The sequence below is a fragment of the Myodes glareolus genome, chromosome 18, assembly GCF_982192425.1.
Source record: "Myodes glareolus chromosome 18, mMyoGla1.1, whole genome shotgun sequence".
Taxonomy (NCBI): Eukaryota; Metazoa; Chordata; class Mammalia; order Rodentia; family Cricetidae; genus Myodes; species Myodes glareolus.
In genome coordinates this window covers 12543882-12567528 of record NC_142043.1, presented here as the reverse complement: position 1 = coordinate 12567528, position 23647 = coordinate 12543882, and the positions used below count along the sequence as shown (strand labels likewise).

The 23647-nt window shown below is 40.3% G+C and overlaps 1 protein-coding gene across 1 annotated transcript in view; it reads right to left on the bottom strand.

The window, feature by feature from the left end:
* Nucleotides 1-4517: 4517 nt before the first annotated feature.
* Cdc5l (cell division cycle 5 like) overlaps nucleotides 4518-23647 on the bottom strand; it is a 38065-nt gene continuing 18935 nt past the window's right edge. The window contains exons 10-16 of the mRNA XM_048445228.3: nucleotides 23352-23514; nucleotides 22260-22424; nucleotides 19664-19744; nucleotides 19117-19359; nucleotides 16079-16276; nucleotides 5621-5833; nucleotides 4518-4943 (exon numbers count right to left, since the gene is read on the bottom strand). Coding sequence (XP_048301185.1) covers nucleotides 4839-4943; nucleotides 5621-5833; nucleotides 16079-16276; nucleotides 19117-19359; nucleotides 19664-19744; nucleotides 22260-22424; nucleotides 23352-23514 — 1168 coding nt within the window. The 3' untranslated portion in view covers nucleotides 4518-4838. The remainder of the gene's footprint in view (nucleotides 4944-5620; nucleotides 5834-16078; nucleotides 16277-19116; nucleotides 19360-19663; nucleotides 19745-22259; nucleotides 22425-23351; nucleotides 23515-23647) is intronic.

Below are 23647 nucleotides of genomic sequence, written 5' to 3'. Positions count from 1 at the left end.
CCGCCCAAGGACCAGAGTTTGATTCCTGGCCTAGCACAAATAGTTCCGTACGTCTGTCACCGACCCCCACCGGCCTGCAGAACGACCCACAGGCTTCCAAAAAGGGAGGGCAACAGACTCAAGTCAATCCTAAAAACTGAAATGTTATATGAAAGTTAAAGAGGACAATTAGACAAGCCATCATAAACATGAGAAACTCTAGTATCAAAGTAAAATTCAAAGCAAAAGGATAATGCACAGAGCAGTATCAAGATTCACAGCGCACAAGTTTGCATTCCCACCAGCAATGGAGGAGTGGAATCAGATTCACACGAAACAGAAAGACTCATAGCTCATTTGTTTTCTGTAGACTCACTCCACATTCTCTCCAGCAAAGACTATCACTGGTGTTTTTTATTTTAGCCATTCTGACAGGTGTAAGATTGGGAGATTAGGGGTGGGAGGTGGGATGGGGTAAGGGGAGAGGGAAGAGATAAGGGAGAAGGGGAGGATGGGAAGAGTTTGGGGGAATGGGACAGTTGGGATGGAGGAAGGGTGGATACGGGAGCAGGGAAGTATATATCTTAATTAAGGGAGCTATTTTAGGGTTGGCAAGAGACTTGACTCTAGAGGGGTTCCCAGGTGTCCAAGGAGATGTCCCCAGCTTGTTTCTTGGACAGCTGAGGACAGGGCACCTGAATTGACCCATCCTATAGCCACACTGATGAATGTCTCATCTTGCATATCATCATAGAACCTTCATCTGGCGATGGATGGAGATAGAGACAGAGACCCACATTGGAGCACTGGACTGAGCTCCCAATGTCCAAATGAGGAGCAGAAGGAGGAGAACATGAGCAAGAAAGTCAGGACGGGAGGGGCATGCCCACCGAGACAGCAGGGCTGATCTAATGAGAGCTCACCAAGGCCAGCTGGACTGGGACTGATGGAGCATGTGATCAAACCGGACTCTCTGAACGTGGCAGACAATGAGGGTTGACTGAGAAGCCAAGAACAATGGCACTGGGTTTTGATTCTACTGCATGGACTGGCTTTGTGGGAGCCTAGTCTGTTTGGATGCTCACCTTCCTAGACCTGGATGGAGGGAGGAGGACTTTGGACTTCCCACAGGGCAGGGAATCCTGACTGCTCTTTGGACTGGAAAGGGGGGGGGGGGGGGGATGGGAGATGGAGGAAATTTTTAATAAAAAAAAGATAAACAGAGCACAAGCTCTAGCTAGACAAACAGAAATAACTATAATAGGAGATCTTAAAATTGTACTATTATGTGCATAATCTTTCAAATATTAAATCAAATTTTGATAAATTGAAAAATCTCATGCTCACCCATCTTGTGTAAACTGAACATACCTTCATTTAAAGCATCCACAGGGGCCAATGAGATGGCTCAGCAGGGAAAGGCACTTGCTGCCAAGCCTGAAGCCCCGAGTTCAAGTTCCAGAACCCAAGTGGTAAAAGGAAAGATGACACTCTCACAAGCTGTCCTCTGACCTTTACATGTGTTATGTGTATGCTCACACACACACAATAAAAAAATGTTTTAGATAAACCATCCACAGAATACCACTCAAAGATTCTAGGTCCCAAAATCTCAGTAAGTTCTAAACAAGCAAAAATTACATAAGCCATTATTTTCTTTACCACACAGAAATATTTAAATATTCTCAATTGTTGAACCAATTTTTAAAACACAGCGGTAAGCTATTTAGAAAACAAAAGCACACAAAAATGACCAGAACGTTCACACTATTCAGAGAAAACTCAAAGCCTTCAACATAGCAGTTCATACAAAAAGAACAAAAAAACAAAAACAGGAAACAAAGTAACATTAAGAAATATATTTTAAAACAAAGCCACAATAAAACAAAACACCAGCTTTCTGAAAGAAAAGCCCATCGAACCCAGGCCAATCAGGTGAGCTGTGATTCTTTTTAGACTTTAAGTAGATGCATCCGACCAAATTTTAAAGATATTGTATATTTATTAACAGAGTGACTATTTAGCCCATGTACTTTAAAGTCTACAGAAAACACAATGAACTATGAGTCTTCCTGTTTCATATGAATCTGATTCCAAAAGTAGAGAGAGTTTCGTATTGGATGACCTACTAGCGTCAAAACAGCACTGGGTGAGAAGACGGCAAGGCCATCTTTCCAGCTTTTTTGTTGCTGTTGTTTGTTTGTTTGGATTTTTCTCTTGTTGTATTTTGGGGGTTGGTTTTGTTTGTTTTGTTTTGTTTTCTGAACAAGCCCTGACTGTCTTGGAACTTACTCTATGAATCAGGCTGCCACCATCGCCGAGCTATGTACAGCAAGGCCACCTTAACAGAGATTGAAGAGCTCCCTCCGACAGGATTCCACAACCTTCTTCCTAATTCAACCTTCTAAAAAACTAAGAGCAAAAGAAAGTTACTTGTTTAAATAGCATCTATGTCAAAAGAGCCAGCTTAAAGGTGAAACAGTGGACAGCCCCATTAAAACCAGAAACAGAACAAGACTACCGTGACTTAACTTAGACATAGGCATCTTAACATAGACATCTGAGCCAACAAAACATGCAATAAAATTAAAAAATAGTATCACTATTCAAAGATGGTATCAAATATTCCCTAAATAAAAAAATCATGAGAGCTAAGCAGTGGTGGTGCACACCTTTAATCCCAGCATTCAGGAAGCAGAGGCAGGTAGATCTCTGAGTTTGAGACCAGCCCAGTCTACAGAGCAAGTTCTAGGACAGCGAGAGTTATACAGAGAAACTTTGTTTCCAAAAAAAAAAAAAAAAAAAAAAAAAAAACCTCTAGTAAAGCACTAGATGTGATCATTTAAACATACACGTAACAACATAACAGTGATCAAAACCAAATCAGGCGTGGTGACACACACCTTCAAATCCAGCATTAGGGAGGCACAGGCAGGCAATCTGTCAGTTCAAGGCCAGCCTGACCTATAAAGTGAGTTACACACACACATGACCAATTACCGTATAAAATGCACATGTAAAAACTACGTGACTAAATACAAAAACTCTGAACTCATGGTCTAATCCTGAGGCAAACTGTTACGTCCCCTGTGGATCTGCATCCCATCTTGACAGGCAGCCTCCCAGCATTGTCTAGATTACTGCATCTGGCTCCTGCGGTGGCTTCCTGACCTCCACCTAGGTGACACAATTCACAATATGGCCACAAAATGAATCAAACCCACAGCTGACCTGTCATTCCTCTGCCTAGAGTATTCTCATGGCTTTTAATATTTAAAATAAAGCCCAGTTTCTTCCCTCATGGGTCCACATGGTCAGGCCCTGCATTAATGCCATTCCTGACAATCAAGCCACACTAGCCTCCTTTTGCTCCCCCATTACATGGTGGCAGCATGGGGCTGGCAATCCACTACGGCAGGATGTTCTTTCCCTGGATCTCACAGGGCCCTGGCTTTCTAAAATGGCAACCTCTTTCATCACACTCATGTCACCTTAGTTTCCTCCCAGAATCTGAGATTCGAGAAGCTTCTTCCTCTGTGCACGTCCATATCTCCTGACTAGCGTCAGCAGCAAGAGCGCTGCTATAACTAACGCTCCTCTCCAACACTCCATTTTAGCCACCTGTCACAGGTGCATGGCAGCTCACATCCGAAATCCCAGCACTCAGGTTGAGGCAGGAGAATCATATTCCAAACCAGCCAGGACTACAGAGTAAGACCTTGTCTCAAAAAAACAAAAAGGTTGTATCGTACTCAAGAGACTGGTTGTTACACTCGAGAAAACAGGACAGAGCCTCTTTTATCCATTGTTTTAGCTCCAAGACTCAAGCACAGGATTAGGAACTTAACAAATCCTGGTCAATGAATGAATGCTTCCTTCTTCCTCTAGTCCCTAACAGTCTACAGTTAGGCAAACATTTCTACTAAGTCCCATACATTGTTGGCCTACATTGTTGTTTTTGGTTGTTAGTTTTTTGTCTGTTATTGTTGAAGCAGCCCCCCCATTTCTCCTCCCCTTCCCCCCACCCCGAGGTGTTAGGGTCAAAAGCCTGTACACTCTACTACTAAGTCTCTTTATAGAAATTAGGAATTATTATAGTTAGGTTTCCCAACACCTACCCACCCTCTGAGCTCCAAACTTATGGAAATGACATAGTAAGCTAAATGCAAAGCTTTAGATAAAGCTTGATGGCCTTGTTGAAATTAGTCTTTAAATGTCTTTTTTAAATTTATGTAAAATATTAGAAGAAAAAAAGCAAATCTTTCAAGTTATAATCCACAAATTTTCATGTCAGTAACCAGCAGAAAAGAAACATTCCCTAACGTGATACTTGGGGGGAAAATGTTAGGTTTTAACAAGCCTGTCCATCTTGCCAGTGTCGAGAGAGAACCACAAAGGATTGCCTCCTAAGGACTTACACCAAGTCGATCATCATTCAGTTTACCCAGAGGTGCTCATTAAGTATGGCACATAGTAAGTACAGCTGGAGGCTTGTGGGCACCCTAAGTATCTAATTACTTCAAGCAAAGGCTACGCTCTCAGTTTTTCACATGTTCTTTTTATTCAAGGGTTTACTCACAGGCAGTATTTAAAGTCAGGCTTTTTAAATTAAAGGCCTAAACTACGAAATTTTGCAAATATGACACTGGCAAAGAATGAGCGTCTGGATAATTTAAACCCTCATTATCCTAGAGTCCAAGTCTGTAACACGGAACGCGCAAGATCGGTATCATTCAAAACAAACAACTGAGAAACCACAGGTGCTGGGTAAATTTGTCAATGAAGAGAAACGTAAGTTTCAGGCTTGCAGAGTATGAAACCAGCAACTAGTTCTTCTGTGGCAGAGCATCAGCTGTGCTTCAGAACTTTGCCTGTAAAGTCTCTTTCTCCATCAGCAAATCTGCGTATCTCTGCTGAAGCTCTTTCTCTCGCTCCTGTTGCCGCTGCACGTCTTCTTTTAGACACTTAAAGAGAAAACAAGATTCCAGTTACATCAAACCTAATCTACTTATGTTCGTCTATCTTACAAACAGCTGGTTAGCTCACAGTTCTCAGAAAGGATACGTTTCCCAGAGAAACGGTTGATATCTTTGCTATGAAACAAATACCGCAGTCATTCTTTGCTCTGGTCATGTGAGTACCATCTTACAAAACCACTGCTGTTATCCCAATAAACAAGTCACTACAGCCTTCTCAATACTCAATACACTACAGACAGCCCTGACTGCCCTGAAAGGGGCAAGGGCAAGAGTGCACACAAGGGAGTTCAATCTAAACCCAATGTGGCCAAAGGATCTGATGTCCTGGAATGAGCACTAGGCTCTCAGCATCTTCAATCCCAAAATTAAAGGAAGCTGCTTTAGTTTCCCCAAAGCCACATAAATAGCAAGTCACTAAGTTTCAGGGGAACTAGTTACAAGATTTACTTATCTATCCTTGAAAACAAAACAGAATGAGAAAAGCCTTTCCAACAGCAGTCATTTGTTTGTTACCATCTACACACAGACAGGTCCAGATTACAGAGTAACCCAGCGCTTGCAGGACCAACTTAAGAGATATCCTGCTAGGAGGAGGAAAAAGGGGAGGCTGAGCAACTCTCCACAGCTCTCCTTCTGAGCAATGAGGCAACACATAGAGTTACCTCTAGCCTCCGGGGAATAGCAGAGTCTTCATGTTTCTTGAGTTCTTCAAAAGTGCGTAGCTCCAAGTGAGCCTGTTCAATTTGGTCCCATAAGTCATTCAACTGTTTCATGAGCCCCATAGCACGAGACTGGTAACCGCCAAGCAAAATTTTCATCTTCTTTTCCATCTTTGCAGCTCTCTTGGCTTCTGTTGTCATATGACCTCTGTTTATCTGGGGAATTGGGGAGGGAGTGGAGAAACACATCAATATACATGAAAAAGGCAGATTATTAAATAACAGGGCAGAGTAACAAAAGCAAAACACACCAGGGCTCCTCTCACTTCACTGATATATAACACAAAATTGGCCTCAACAGGAATTACCTTACACCCAAACACACGGTAACTTCACCCACAATTTAATCCCAAAGCAGACTAGTTTTGGAGCAAGGGAAATGCTGTCTACCTTGTGCATGATGTCTTTGACCACTCATCCAGTCACTCTAGACTGCCACCTGGCCATCGTCTTCTCTTACGTCTCAAAATTCACTTCAGAACCACACATCTGTCCACCTTTTATACTAAATAATATTCCACTCATGTACAGAAGGCCCACTGGAAAAGTATTTTTATACCCAGTTACCCCCAGCTTATTTTATTGGAAGTCAAGAGTCAAGTAAGTCACTGGGGCAGGTACATGTATGTACCTTGGAACATGAGATGGAGCTAAAATTACTTTAAATGAAGCTCCTTTAAACCCATCATTCTTTCAACGTTTTATACAAGTTTTTATGCTTCTGCAACTAACTGACCTGAACCCATGTAAACTGCTGTTGTTCCTTATTTTACTCTTGTGGGTAGTAAATCAAGTACGTTCCACAGCATGACATCTGCCAAGAGGACCAACTACTGGTGGGGCAGGCAGCATGGATGTGGGTAAGAACCACTGGGACTACCCAGCATGACATCCATCTGTTGTGATGGATGGAGCAAACTATCAGGACTCTTTGCCTCCATTTTCCCATCAGCTTAGTAAAATGGCAGTCACTGCTGACAGTTAGTTAACTATGAAACTTAAAGTGGATAATGTATGTAAATGCTCTCAAACACCCAGAACCTGGCAGAGAATAAGCAATCAACAACTGTGAGCTCTAATCACAATGATTGCTTTATAGATATGAAGAGTCCAATCATTTCATTCCTTTCTAATCATTAAAGGTATGAGGGAACAACTTAAAAAACTTTAAATTCCAACTTCAACAAAAGACAATGTGGATGTCCTGAGGAAAAAAGCAGAGAACATTTGTGTTTTCTTTAAGTGGGCAACGTACCTTCTGCAAACCACCATATCAAATGCCATATACTGGACCTCTGTCCTACAATGCAGTGTTATCAGAACATGGAACCTTGGTACTTCTTTGACTTGATGAGAAGGTTTTCTAACCATGAAGTTCAAACGAGGTGAAGGGTTCCTGAGTACACTGAATCAGCAATTTTCTTCCCGGCATATACCCAAGTGAAGACATGCCATGGCAAAAACGTATACACCATGTTCATAACACTATTCAGAACCCCATCACCTACCTACTGTACATGGGCAAACAAAATGAGCTATTACCTACACTACAGAGCAGCACCCAGCCATAAAGAGCAAGGAAGTACTAGAATATGCTACAACTCAATGAACTTGCAAGACTCAATGTTTAGCAAAAGCAGTCAATCACAAATGCCAACACATTACATGATTTCACTTCCATGAAGTACCAAGACTGGATAAATCTACAGCATGAAAAGCAACTGGTGCTGTCTACAGCTGCACAGGTTAAGAAGACGGAGGGACTGCCACGGGTACAAGGTTTCTCCTGGGGGGAGGAAAACGTCCTAAAGGTAACTGTAGTGGCATCTACACAGCTCTGTGAATACAGGAGAAACAGCCATCTGTCTGCCCTCAGGAAGCTATCTGGGCTGTGAGATTTACATCTTAAAGAGTGTCCTAACAGTGGAAAGATTATTCCCAAGTGAGAAACAACCCTCGCCATTAGTTCTTCTCCATATAACAGAAGAATCTTCCCATTAAAGAAAGATTATTTATATATAGCCATCCATCCTCATGGGCCTGGAGCAAAGGACCCAGCACCCAAGTGAGCTCACAACCTCCTCTAATCCCAACTCTGGATACCCAATGCCTCTGGCTCCTCTAGGCACCTGCACTCAAGTGCACATACCCACACACAGAATCAAAAATTTAAAAAAAAAATTAAAGCTTCTCGTAATTTTGTCTCTCAACACAGTCAAGGAGAGAGACAGTATTTTACACTTCTTTTCTCCCACATCAAACATTCTTGGAGCAGATCTTTTTTAAACTAGTGGTTTCGACCATGACTAAACTTCTAATTATTTGTGAAGCTTTTCAAACTGACCAGCTCCAGATTCTGGAGATTCAATGATCTCAGACCACTGTCTCCCAAGTCCCCAGAAAGTTCTAATGAGTAGCCAAGATGGAAAATGAATCCAGCTGGGACCAGCAGAGAACTAGTATCAACTGTCTTCTCAGCCACACCTACTAGACAGTCCTCCTTCCACAGGAGCTGAGAAGTGAACAGCACAGCTACATCAAGGTCTGTACTATGTGTAATGCAACACGATCTAATACCCATATTAGACTTCACTCACACGTGGGTTTCAATACACACCCAAAAATCCTTAAAAGCATCGAATTTCAAGTTAATATGGTGTGTCTTAAAAATTAGTTATACAAATTAACATTTTCATTGGTTAAGATATTTCAATTAGCTTTACATTGACCACACTCCATCGATATTCAGTTTCCAGCTTGGTTAACAGCTTAATACCTATGTGCAGAAACCATTTAATTAGCCATCGTGGTACATTTAGCACTGAGTCCCCTGTCTCTGGGAATTACCTCACTCATATAGTTCAGCTGTTTATTATTCCCAAACCACCAGAGACTTTAAAACTTCAAAGTTGTTAGTTTCCAGTTATTGCCAACAATTACACTTCATTCACCTCAAGTTTTATAAAAATCTTCTGGCTTAACTACAGGTTTAGATAAAATAAACTGAAACACAAGAAAAAAATTATTGTTACTAACTATAAATATAGTCATCAGACATAAAAATGAAAGATAGCTATCAGACACCTGTTATCTAATTATTATATACACTGACATATGTGTATAATTGTCATAATAAAGTTCACTACTCTGGATGCTAAGTTAATTTTTTTTAATTAGACTTAATGAAATTTATTTTGAATGACAGAATACTGGCTTAAGGAAATAATACACCCTCCTGTAGCTGATTTACCATGTTCTTCTAAACGGGGAAGGGGAGTAGGCTTTCAAACCACTACATCTTTTTTTTTTTTTTTTTTTTTTTTTTGGTTTTTCAAGACAGGGTTTCTCTGGAGCCTGTCCCAGAACTAGCTCTTGTAGACCAGGCAGGCCTCGAACTCACCGCCCAGCCAAATCATTAATTACATCTTAAAGATGATTTATACTGCCAAATGTGATGGCACACAGAAGCAGGTGGATATTTGGGATTTTAAGGACATAGTCAGTGTTCTAAGCCAGCCAGGCCTACACAGTGAGTCACTATATTTATTAAAAAAAAAAAAAGCCCACTCATACTTATCAACATCTTTCAAAACCTGCCATCCAAGGGGGCTGAAAAGATGGCTCAACAGTTAAAAAGCTATTGATGATGCTTCAGATTCAGAGCACCTGAGTTTGGTTCTCAGCATCCACTTAGGGGCTCACGTCTACCTGCAACTCTATTCTGGCCTCTGTGGGCACCCATACATGCACTTATACACTGACACATATATAAAAATACAAAAGCTGACAGGCAGTGGTGGTGCACACCTTTACACCTTTGCCTTTAATACCAGCACTCGGGAGGCAGAAGCAGACCAAGCTTACAGTTTGCAGCCAGCCTGGTATACAGAAGAAGTTCCAGAACAGCCAGGGTTACACAGAGAAACTCTGTCCGAGAAAACCAAAATAAATAAGCAAACAAACAAATAAATGTTTTAGTACTATTTAATTATTTTTAAAGGATAAACATCTTCTATCTGAAAATATGAAATATAAAATGTCCTAAAATCTAACAAGTACTGAGCACTGACATTTACCTCAAGTGGATACATTTAACCTCATTTGACAGATCATAAAATTATTTAAAATGCCATTATTATAAAAATTTAAAACTTAAAATTACCTTCATGCTATTTGCATAAGAAATATAAGAAATACACTGAAGCCATCCCAAGGCTTCTCACTATGCACATTCAGAGACTCCACACTCTGCAGGTTCTTAACAGTCGTGGATAAGGGGCACTCAGCCGGCGTGCAGCAGGAGCAGGGAAGAAGCACTCTATTGATGCCTCGCTTTTTAACTTCATGCTCTATCTCCAGAACTCAAGTGAAGTCCGTTTTCTTTCACCTGAGTTCTGAATTTGGTGGCGGGCTTTTTGGCAGCTGCCCAGCCTGTCTAACGGATATATGTCAGAAACTGTACGTGTACAAATTACTCAAGACAAGAAAGCCCAAGTAAATAATGATCTTTGTCCTTGAGGTCTGTATCTTATATAGTCAATTAGGATCACATGTGCAGGTGGGCCAGGCTTCCTCCACCTGTGAGAAGGTACACTCCTCTACACAAACCACCACGCAGGCTCCCTAGAACCATAAACATGGAGTGCAGACCCATTAATCTTCAGGAAAGTATTCTAAATCTAAAGTCAGCCTGAGTAATTCAGAGAGACCCTGTCTCAAAAAGTAAAAGGCAGGCTGGAGATGTAGCTGTGGCAGAGCATCTGCCTAGCATGCCTAAGGTTTAATCAATCCCCAGTACCAACAGCAGGAAGACGTATATGAATAGCCTACCCTCTATGCAGCCTGCCCCCTCAGCAGTCTCACTATCTAACTGGCCTATACTTGAGCACAATGTTAATAAACCAGATGTCCTCCCTGGGCTGAAATACAAACATCCCTGAAGAAATTCACACTGAGAAAGTGAGTGGCTTGATGCCACCAGACAATTCCCTTAAAAAATAAATAAAAAAAAAAATTCCAGACACATAAACAAGACATGAACTTGTATGTCCCCCACATAACATAACAAGATTTCAACGCTTGAATGAAGCTATTAATATTTCTAATTCTTTTATTCTAAACAAGTTATAAAACTATAGAAAATACCTGAGATGTATTCACAGGATTAAATGGTTATATTTCACAACCTTTTAAGCAGCAGCAAACATAAATAGTTTATCTAAATGTTACAAAAGCTACACTTTCCCGTAGAGTTTAAATGGTGAAATTTTTATCTGCACTATGAAAAACATGATACATAATTTCAACTTAGTTTTAAAACTTTCCTTTCCTTTGCATACTGAGTTTACACACTGAAAGGTTGCAGGTGCGACTGGAGAGACAGAACTGCTCTTGCAGAAGACCCCAGTTTGGTTCCCAGCATCTACAGGTAAGCTAACAACCATCTGTAACTCCAATTCCCAGGGATTAAACACCCTCTTCTAGTCTGCAGGGCCACGAGGCACACACATGGCACACATATATGCAAACAATCAGGCGGATGTGCATGCACCCACATGTGCATGCTTGCACACAAACCATAAAATAAATTTTTTTTAAACATAAGAAAAGTGTATGTGTGCACACATGTGTACTGTACAAAGTCTTAGGTGACTACATCTAGAGAGTTGGCTTATGAATAGTAAGTTTCTTCTGTAGTTTTTCTAATTCTCCCAAATTTTCTACGAAGCACAGGTATTATTTTTAGAAAAACGTCTAGAAGTGTTATTTTTTAAGTGCATAGAAGAGAAACTGTCTAAAAAAGACTGGCCAGAGACCAATGGAAAACTGATGGTCCCCAGGAGATGAATCAGTGGACCATAAGTGTTTCCTCGGGTCATTACAAAGGGAGCTGTATGGGACTTATAAAAGTGTAATTGTTACTTTCAAGCTCACTGAGTTTGTTAAAGTTACTAAGCTTAAGTAATTCCAAAATAAACATATTCTCCTTGGGTCTCCAGTACTGTCTGCAGTTTAAGTCCATTCCAGTGAGGTTCAGAGGCATTCAGGGCATCCTTCACTGAAACTTGCTTAAGGGCCAGAATATAACCTTATATAAAAAGAGATTTAGGGACACCCAAAATAAACACACAGCGGATGGCAGTTCACTACCCAGTCTATCACTCAGCTAGATGATCCTGTCACAGTGAGGATGCAGTTCAGTCACAACACTCACAGACAAGTCAAGAGTGCCTCTCCTCCCATCACCATACTCCTGACTAACATCAAGTTTTGCCAGCGATCCTCCCTTCTACTGATGGATATGCAGGTCCAAGTAAATGATTACAGTCAGCATCCATCAGACTTAGCAGGCATCAGACTACATTCCAATGAAGCAAGCTAACCACAAGGCTCACCTGGTAGAGCAACACAGAACATGTTTGCACCTGCATAGATAGGAAGTGAAACACAACCTGTGTGAACTCAGTTCATGCCGAGGAGAACTAAAACGGCTCTGCGGCTCAATCTCTGACCTGAGGCGTCCAGCTCTGATCTGAGTTCTTATCAGGGAGGCAACTAAAAAATCTGCCTGTGCCCCAAAGGGGCATGACAGCAGAATATGGGAAAGAGAATTACGAAGGACTGAAGAGCCCTTCTCTGTACCTCATGCCACCTATTCCAGCTGTCCCAGCCTAAGGAGAACAGAAACAGCTACAGAGGTATTTCCAGCACAGATTTCTCCATCCAGCACTGCCCACCAACTTAATCCTTAGCCTAAGCTTTGACTCTGAAGTATGAAGCCCATTTTTCCCTGTGTTAAAATACCTACCTTTATAATGAAAAGCACTGAAAGATGGGATTCACGGTACAGCCAGTTCTGCTGAAATATAACCCTCATGAAAGTCGGGGTCCTTGGCAGAGTTTTACAAATACACTGAGAAATGCCTTTAAATTGCTATCTATGTTCTTTAAACCCCTTATTTTCAAGAAGTCAACATTACATAATATTTCTTGACTACGTTGACTGTGCCAATAACATATGGAGAACAGTGTCCCCACTGGGCCCGGTTTCTACCTCTGAGAAAAGCCTTTCCATTTTTATAACTAACATGACAAAATTTACTTTTCAGCCAAGCTTCCTCAATACAGCAGTTTAGTTATGATCTCAAATACTATTAAACTTAATGGCAGGGCCTAAATTCGGACTTTTCATTTTGCTTCTGCACCTACTGGAAATTGCTTCACTCAAACTAATTACGTCTTCAGATGATTTCCTATTTCCACCTGAAGTGGAAACAAATTAGAACACTTCAGATTCTCTTTGCACTTCCCGAATACAGAAATGACTCAGTGCCTAGCATCATCCAAAAATGAGGCCCTCTTCTAGCATTTTCCAGATAACTGAAGCCCACAGAGTGAAGCGCTTGTCTGTCTTGTCCCTGCTGTGTTCAGCCTAGAGCAGTGACTTGAACACAGTGGTATCTGGTAATACTCACTAAATATGTGAGTAAATAAGGAAAATTATTTTATTTTTAACAGTCTGATGAAGTTTTTCCTACAACGAATGACAGCCATCCCTTGTTTTCTAAGAGTTATGCTCGTAACAGAAACTCGGCCGCTCAGTTACTCTGGGGGAATCACTAGAAAGGAGTGTATAGCGGCCCAGGCCCAGGCTTTCTGTTGCATGCTAAAATACCCTCTGTAAGCTGGGCTTGCACAACTTTCCTGGGCTCTCATTTCTGCTTGCGCCTTTACAAACAAATGTCTAACGAGGTTCTAGTTATTTCTGCCTCCAAAACAGAATGGAATCCCTGCATTTGGTTACAATCAACTTACCACTTCTGATCTGTTTGTTTGTTTAACAAACAGGCCCTGCAGTGCACCAACACACCCAACTACATTCCGGATCAAGTAAGATGGTTCTATTAGTTTTAAGTGTCTTACTAATTTTTTTTATTTAAATGCTAAGATCCAAATATTAATCATGAGTGTGGCTCAAAAACTACCCACAGTATAAACTTTAGAACTTATTTTTGAGTATATTTAGAAAATACCAGCCATGATAACTTTTGATGTCATCTTGCCTGATGGGCTTGAGATGGGGTAACAATTTGGAATCACTATTCCAAAGTTCCAGGCTGCAAAAGTCAAACACTAGCGGCCACAGAAAGCCCACCTCCCTGAGTCTCAGTGAAGGCTTATCAGTTAGTTTACACCATTTAACCACACCATCCCTTCCATGACAAATTCTGAACAATGTTTATAATTTAGCAATCAATTTAGAAGATGAATCACCACACAACTAAAATAAAATACTTATGGATTTCAAACCAGTACAACTGTGTCTTCCGAAGCTTTGAGAAATCTGTGAATTACCGAAGGATGTAAAAGATGGAAGCTTTGTTTATTTGGATCTCTGAGTTACTTCTTCCTGAAGATTTAATAAACTCTCTTTTGAAATAATAAGAGTTTACCAATTGAAGGATTTATATTAAATATTCCTTAAAAGTAACTAGCTGGGCTAACAACGAGCCAAGTTAACCAGGAGTAAAGAAAAATTACTCAGGCTGTTTTACTAATATTCTTCCAAAATCACCAACCCTTCAACAAAAATAGTTCAACGGAAGATTTCAGTTCCTGGTACTGAACTGAACAAAGAGAACCACATGTTTTTAATGACTGCTCATAAACGACCCAAATAAATCTCCAACAGAGTTAGCAGAGGCTCTTTCTGTACTTTTCCCTTCAGAATTCAATAGACTGACTTGACAGCGAAGTAAGAATTACGGTACTTTAAAGCACCACTCACTCTGGAACATTTATTTGCTGTCGCAAAGGTTGGTGGTACCTCAACAGAGTAAATGAGATTCAGGGGGAAAATTTTTTTCTAAACAGTACAAAATGTCCTTGTCATTTGCAGCAGAAAAAGTTTACCCACCTCAAATGAGAAGATTTTCAAACTAAGTGAGAGATTGAAGTATTTATATATAAATGTTACAAGGAAGCATTCCAAACAGCCTACCAATCAATTACAAAGCTGGCCTTTAGATCAGGATTACACTACCTATCATTTACAAGAAACTAAAGCCTGCACAACAAAGTATAACCTACAATTTAACCGCTCATGTTCTGTCTCCAAGAATTTTTAACTATGAATTAAAACAGAGCAACAGTACCACCTGCTGGAAGCTATAAAACTACAACACTCAATGGCCGTGGCATTGCAGGAATTACTTTAGAAAGACTCACTTCCTAACTCAACAGGCATGACCATACGTGTCTTATACATGTGGTTGCAGAGGTTAAATAAGGATGTTCATATTAAAAGATACTGTTTTTTCCTGTTCGTTCCTCTGGTTCCACACAGTCCCAACCACCCCAAGTAATTCTAGTATCTGGATCTAGGCCTTAACAAAAATACTCTCAAATTTGCTTTCTGTAAAGAAAAACTAACAATCACATGAAAGAGAAATCTGAGGCCATTTTCTGCATCCAGTGATCTAAAAAAAATCCACTTTTCCTTCCCCATCCCATCATGGCTTCAGAGAGATCTCTAAAAACTACCATTAAGAACCCACAAGGCGTGCAGGGTATAATGGTACGGTACACATCTTCAATCCCAACACTTGGGAGGCAGACACAGGTAAATGTCTGAGTTTCAGCCCAGTCTGGTCTACACAGTAAGTTCTAGGGTCAGTCAAAGTTACATAGTAAGACCCTGTCTCGACATTAAAAAATAATAATAAAAAAAGACCCCCACAAAGCAGCCTGGTGGGCTGTGAACCACAGTTTACATGCCACTGTAAAATATCTACAGATATTCTGGAATTCAAAATATGCACATTATATTAAGAAACCACATGCCATGAACTGCTGTTAAAAGGCTTCATGTTTTACAGACATAGGAGATCACAGAAGCCACTGTCTATAAAACAGCTCCACTCTAACTCTGGATATCAGGATATACAAAGATCTACTGAAGGTCCGTAAATGCTCTCTGGGCTACAGGCTCAAACTCCCACTGCTGAGGTCTCACTGACCTACACTGTCTTCAGCAACCAGCATCACTTTAGTAACTTCTTCTCCCTGTGTAAAAGGTCTGACAGTGAAGTTTTCAAGAATATCAAAGCAATCAGCTGCCTAGGCCAAGTTTACTGAAGTCACCACAGGTATTACTTAGTTCACAATTTCAATTTAGGTACATCTAGACTTTTAAAGGGATACTAGAAGCAATGGAATGGCTTTCAGTGCAACCATGGCAACCTGAACTCAAGGCAGACCCCACTTAGAAGGGAATGAGAAAACTTACTCCACAAAGCTTTCCTTTGCCCTCCACTGAAGCTTGAGCACCCACATACATATCATGCACATATACACACAATAATAATAAAATATTAAATATATAAATAAATGGATACCAACCTCTAGTCTCTTTTCAAGAGATTCTATTCTGTCCTTTTTGCTAGCAAGATTAGCCCTTGTGTAGCGGCTCTGACCAGGAAGATACAGGACTTGACTGTAGCATTCTTCCCACACCTGGTTGTAAGCTTCACTGGAGAGTTCTCCGTGGCTCATTCCTTGTTTTACCACTTCCATCTCTTGTACCAGAACATCCTGGGCCTGTTTACAGTAATAATCTAAGTTGAAGCATACAATTTCCATCACCACAAAGCTTAATCCTTCCTTAAACCAACGGCAAGGTTTAGTTGGTCATTTTCTAGAACGAGATGGACAATACCTAAGCTAAGCATCTAAGTAGGGACTAGGGAGATGTCTCAGTGGTAAGAGTACCTGCTTTGTAAGCTTTAAGGCCTGAGTTCAAATCCCTAATACCCATGTTTTGAGAAGCTTTTTGTTCTTTTCAGGTGAACCACACGCATACAGTGCCTTCAGAGGCCAGAAGAGATCATAGGATCCCCTGGGATTGGTGTTACAGACACTCGTAAGTGGGTGCCAGTTATTGAACCAGGACTTTGGGAAGAATGGCCAATGCATATAACCACTGAGTTATCATCTCCAACCCAGGTTTGCTTTGTTTTGTTTTTTGAAGAAAAGATCAGACATAACCATATGTGTCTGTACCTTCTGCCAGGCAGCCCAGCCAAAACAGAAAGTTCCTGGTTCAGTGAAAGACAATACAGGATATATCCTATGTCTCAGGGATATGGGGCAGAGAATGGTGGAGAAAGACACTTCATGTCTTCTGTAGACATGCGCATGGGCACATACACATACAACAAACACATATAATCACACACAGAAAAGACTCTAAGGGCTCTAAGATGCAAACTGATTTTCAAAAGTCAAGCAAGGTTCTCCAAGAGTGAAACATCTATTGTTACTCGACATAACAGCAGCACATCTTAGGTATGTTCCAGTCACTATGGGCCAGAAACTCAGTTCAAAAGTACAACTTTAATTACCTCCAAATGTCTTCACCATGCCAGGTGTGAAGCAGGTGAATCTCTGGGAGTTCAAAGCCAGTCTGGTCTACAGTCTAAATATTGACTTTAGTTTAAAGCTGATGAAACTAGGACTCTTGTCTAAGACCATACCACAAGTAATCAGATGAGGTGGAATCTAAGTCAAGGGCATCAAACGCTGCCTTACAGGCACTCCATCCCAAGATGAAGGGAACCCAAGCATCTTTGACACAAGCCTTCTTCTCATTCTGGAACACCCCTGTATCCAAAGAGTACGACTGAAGGCATAAGAAGATAATGGAACTACATCAGTTTGATTTTTCTACTAAAGAAATAGTTTAAGGTGGCAGAATGAGAGAGAAGGAACTGGACAGGCCAGGTTCAATCACAGCTTTCCTGTTTAAAAGCAGCTGCCTACAGTGCTTAACTCCTCTGAGCCCAATTCTCAAATGGGCTAATGCCCAACACCTGTAAAGACTGACCTTAGGTAAATGGACGGCAGACATGAAATGCCTAGCCCAAGCCCAGATAGAGTTCTGTGAGCATATCAAAAACCTGGTCCAGTCCTTTCCATGGCTCACAAAAAACTCACAACCTATGTGTTTCTTCAGTCTTTCTACTAATACTGAAAGTAAACAATCAAAGTTATATAAAGTTCAAAGCAATTAACTGACAAACCAAAAAGATCAGTAAAAACTGAAAAATCATAACTACAGAGTTAAAGACTGGATATTTTTTAGTAATTCCTCTTAAGAAAAACAATGGAAACCAGCCAATTTTAACATAATAAAATATGTTTATTTAATCCTTGATTTTTTAGAGATGAGGCTTCACCCTCAGGGTGGCTCACAACCATCTTCAACTCTAGTTCCAAGGGATCCCATAACCTCTTCTGGCTTCTACAGGCACTGCACACATGTGGTTTACAGACACACATGCAGGCAAAACACTCATACATATAAAAAGTAAATCTTAGGAAAAAAAAAAGCCAGGCATGGTGGCGAACGCCTTTAATCCCAGCACTCAAGAGGCAGAGGCAGGCAGAACTGTGAGTTCAAGGCCAGCCTGGTCTACAGAGTGAGTCAAGACAGCCAGGGCCACACAGAGAAAGCCTGTCTGGAGAAGGAAAGAAGAAATCTGCTAACACAGGCAGTACAAGATCAAGGATCACATCCAGTGAGAACCTTCTGACTGAATCACAAAGTGGCAGAGAGCATCACTGACGAAAGAACTAGCTCGCTCCAGGAACAACTAGCCCATTCATGAAGATGGAGCCCTCGAGAACTAATCACCTCTTGAAGCCCCACATCTCAATACTGCTACAATGGTAATCTCAACAGGAGTTGTAGAAGGGATAATCAAACCATTACTGCTTCCAACTAGAAACTGATTACTTTTTATATAAAATAGAAATTCATGCCTTTGGTATTAGTCTAAATAACACTTAAGTATTAAAGGAATTCAAGGCAGATTTTAGCACAGGAACATGATAATTAAAAAAAAAAAAAAAACCTGTCAACCATGCTAGTAACACCCATGAATCAAAACTACTTTGCTACCAAAGCTTCTAAAACTAATAGCACAGAGGGTGTTTAAAACATATCTTGGAGGCTAGGAAAGCAGCTCAGTAGGCAAAATGCTTGTTGTACAAGCACAAGGTACTGAGTCTGAACTTCAGCACACAGTAAGCTGGATGCAATAGTGTACCCCTGTAACCCCAAAATGGCAAGCCTCAAGTCTGGTAAGGTAGATCCTGTCTCAAAAATAAGGTAGAGAGCTACAGAGGATGACACCTCCTCTGACCTCTGCACATGAACACAGGCTCAGGCACCCACACACAAACACATACCACACAGAGACAAAAAAAAAAAAAAACAACAAATCCTTTTCAAAGATTTCACATGACATTTACCCACTAGCCATACTACCTTTGTTTCTGAGATGCAGCAATGTAGACATGTAAGTTCTGACTTTGTGAAACACAGCATCTAACAAGTGATTAAATCTCACCATGTAGATGTTCCTGTTCAACCCTACCTTTTTCAGTTCTTCTTTGGAGAACTTCTCATAAGGGCTATGCTCAAGATAGGTAATGTGCTCAGAATTGTTGGTAGCAAATCCAGCAGTTTTTCCTTTTTTATTTCCAGATGGCTCATAGGGGTGATGTAGAAGGTCATAATGAAGCATTGTAATCATTTCTTTTTTGATCAGTTCTTCGCTTTTCTGTAAATCTGTTAGAGGTGGTTCTACATTTAAAGGTCTTAAAATAGTTTCATTTACCTAAAATTTTAAAACAAGTAAAATTATCAGATTTATCTATAATATACTGTGCCTGCTTTAATAGCATGAACTAAATAGCAATTTCATATTTTCAAGAGTGATTTCTCCTTACTTCTACATTCCTCCCACTTCTAAATTCAAAGCGGTATTAGTGCAGTATTTTCAAGACTGGTTTTGAGAACTACTGTGTACTATATTCCAGAAAGTAGATAAAACTTTGTGATAGTCTTTATGATTTGAGATAAATAAGCACTAATACCATATAAAGAAACTAACTTCCTAAATCAGAGATTTCATCACTTACTTCAGATGGTCTTGGTAGATCCTTCTGAACAGCTTTGTGCATTCGCTTCATTTCCTTCACACGCTCAGCATCTCGTAAGGCCTGAAAAGGGAATTTATCCATTACTAGAGCTATACAGCATCTAACAACAACTATTTTCAAAAACTTATTATTTTTAATAGCTTCAAAAGCTATTGAAATCTGTGTAAGGATGTAAAGAGGTAATGCCGAGGCCCAGGAAATCAACTTATTCATTCTCATTAGACTCAGACACTAAGACACCTGAAGTACACTAGAGTGTTCTCCAGATTTCCCTGGCTCTGCCCACCGTAACTACCTTTCTTGTCTAAATGGAGTCATAAATAGAGAAGAGATTTCCCACAACCCAACTATTCACTTTCACCCAAAGCTAGAGCCATCCAATGTTCCTTAACGCTACATGAATATTTCATGCCACTTCTGAGAAAGTAAAGTAAATGTAACTGAAGTAGGTGCAAGAACAAAACAATCAAACACAAAAAGTGTCTACCTCTGCTCCCCACATTCACACAGTTTTCTGTAAAGTTAAGGAGCAATCGTCACCTCAGCTATAGCCCACAGGCACTGAAGCATTTGGGGTTATAACCAGGGATGACAAAGTTTCAAATCAACACAAGAGGAAATTTTAAAAAGTTGTTCTCTTCCTTTTAAATGATAATATACAAGCAAATAATCAGAGGAAGCATGTAGATCTTGGTAGGTGAAATCTGTGACAATGGAGAGGACCCCCTACACATTTTTTTGTGAAAGTGCTACCACTGACTGACAGAATACTCTGTATAATGCTATATGGGCACCAACAAGTCTAATAAGACAGAAGAAGTATTTATATTCTAGGCTTCTAAAAGTACACCATCTAAAGGCCACATCTAAAGATGCCATTTAAAAGAAATTCACAGGTTGAGTAAGTAGCTCTGATGACCAGCTCTTGGGTATAAACCAGGCAACAACAGAGCAGTTTTACTTGAAAGAAAACAGTTATAAAAAAAAAAACTATCAGGTGCCATTATGAACCTTAGGAGACTTCATCTCTCCAGATCAGCCTACTGCAGTAGTACTGGAGTCTCTGCTTTGGTTCATTTTCCTTTTTCGCTTGGCCCTTTCAAGAACGGAAGGAAAGAGATAATGCAAGCAGCCTGGCAATGACTGCAACTAGACTTAAGAACTAGTAATATGTTTTGCTCAAATACATACTGCAATTAATGTGAATGTCAATGTACATGGCTTACATTACAATAACAGAAAAGGCAAACTAACTGAATGTCCTGGAAGTTTTAGCCACTGGTCAAAGTGCAAGTTTTCAGTATTCTTCAGAGGAAGCCTTGACTACAGTTCCATGAAATGCTGGAACACGCAGGCACCACCTGGCAATCCTATTTCTGACACGGCAGCAGAGATTAAAAGAAATATGCATTAAAAAGCACTTTGTTTTTTAGTAAGGGTAACCCTCAAAGGAATGCCAATTAAGTTTGGTTAACCATCCTATCAGTTCATCACAATGTCGGTGTTTCTTTCACCTGTAGAGAAACAGGTGTGGGAGCTAACGTTTTCCACAAATTTCATGCCTGAGCAGGTAGGAGTCTGATGTTTACCATGTACCAAAGCTAACAAAAGGGTCAGTTCATTCATCATGGCAGTTTCTGTACTAAAGCTTTACCCAACAGTTTAGTCCTCAAACACTGCACCCTCACGTCTGCCTGCTGCAGGAAACACTACAGCACGTTACAGAAGAAACAAAGCACGGTCTGCAGTGCTGCTATCCTCACAGCTGTCCTGAGACAGAACGTGACAGAACTCAGCTGAGAGGGGCCATGCAACCTCTGGGGGGAAAAAAAACCAAAAAACAACTAACTCAAAGTCATTTTCTCCTTTCAAATTCCAGGTAAAACCTGCATTCAACTATACCATGAATGGATGAGCAAGCAATTGTACGCTGTATTAGTGTAAGAGGGTGGTAATATTTTCTGACACACTCCCAATTTCCAAACCCAATTTTTATCAGTCTATATTGATCTACTACTACTCAAAATGAATCCAGTTTTTGTCTTTAACATTCTTTCTTCACTAGATTGAAGCAATGTTTAAAAGGCTAATCTGTGTGTTACTTAGAAAAGCATAATGAATGTCAGTGTTTAAACATACACACATGTGCACAAACATTTTTTAAAAAACCCAGTAAGGAAAAAAAAACCCATTAAGGTATTCTGAGTACACAAACATTCATACATGTGAGCATATTATTGTTAAATGACATATTTTGAAGAATTTTGTTAAGATATAAGAAAAAATCAAAGTAGCAACCTGGAAACAAACATTCCTCCCTCTAAAGCAGTGGTTCTCACCTTTCCCAATGCTATGACCCTTTAATACAGTTCCTCATTTTGTGGTTGGAACCCCTAACCATAAAATTATTTCATTGTTACTTCATAATGTAGTTTTGCTACTGTTATAAATAGTAATGTAAATATCTGATATGGGACTCCCAGAGGGGTCAAGACCCACAGGTTGAGAACCACTGGTCTCATGCCTACCAACATACCACATGGCCACACTGATGATGCTTTCTAAGGAGTCTCACCTGCTTTCGGGCATCCACATCAGCAGCATCTTCAATGTAAGTATCATCTATTTCACGTTCTTCCAACTCTTTCTCAGCATTTTCTGGTAGTACAATTTCAAAATCATTCTTAGGCGCAGGGAGGCCCAACAACCCTAGACGGAGATGTTCACGAGATTCTCTTTCCTGTAGGAATAATTGATCCTTCTCAATTCACACCATAAGTATTGACTAACATTCTGTAAGAATATACAGAACACCAGGGTATGGTGACACATGCCTATAATTACAAAACTCAGAAGGCTGAGACAGAAGGATTGCCACAAACACAAAACCAGCTTGGATCTCAAAAACAAAACAAAAAAGTTTCTGAAACAAGTGGCTTGGGCTAGTAAGATGGCTCAGCCAGTAAAAGTGCTTGCTGCCAAAATAGATCATCTGAGCCTGATTCAGAGGATGCACACAGTGGGAGGAGAGAACCAACTTCTGTAAGTCATCCCTCTGACCCATATATACATACACAGTATATGCGCACCACATATGCCACAGGAATACACACTAAATAAGAAAATAATTTGTAAATGTTCAAATGTATAAAAATAAAACAAAGTAGTAATGACTCTAGAAAAATGACCCCAACGTCAACGTCAGAAATGTTTTGTTTATTCTCTTATCTTCCTAAACAAGATCAAACAAAATCTTAACTGTGTATTTTCTGTTTCAAAATGTATCAAAACTAACTATCCAGGGACAGAGAAAAAAAGTTGTTAGGATCTACATTTGATTAGATAATACAAAAGGGGGTGGGGGTGCCCGAAGAGATGGCTCAGCGGTTAAGAGCACTGGCTGCTCTTCCAGAGAACCTGGGTTCAATTTTGAGCACCCATGTGGCAGTTCACAACTGTCTCAAACTCCAGCTCCAGGGGATCCAATACCCTCAACATAGATAAACACGTAGGCAAAACACTAACGCACATAAAAATAAAAAATTAAAATTTAAAATTCAGGGCTGAAAATGACTCTCAGTGCAGAGCACCTGCTTAGCAGATTGAAGGTCCCTGGGTTCAATGCCTAGCACTGAATATATAAATATAAAATAGAATTGACACTTACCATCTGCTTCACATAAGAGGGATCACTGTAGTCTGCCATTCCATCTTCGGGATTAATGTTTAACTTGTCTCTAAGTGGTGTTCTACCTGGGGTGGCATTAGTGACTGGTTTGGGGGTTGTTCCACTTCGGGGAGTCAGCCCTTCAGCTCCATTAGAAGGAGTCCTAGACAAACAGAAATCTAAGTCATGATAAATGCATAAAATAAGGAATATAAACACCAAAACCTCTATCTTGCTTTCAGTACATTTTCTAGATTGAGATAGAAGTTTGGTCTAGTGAACATAGCAAATTGACA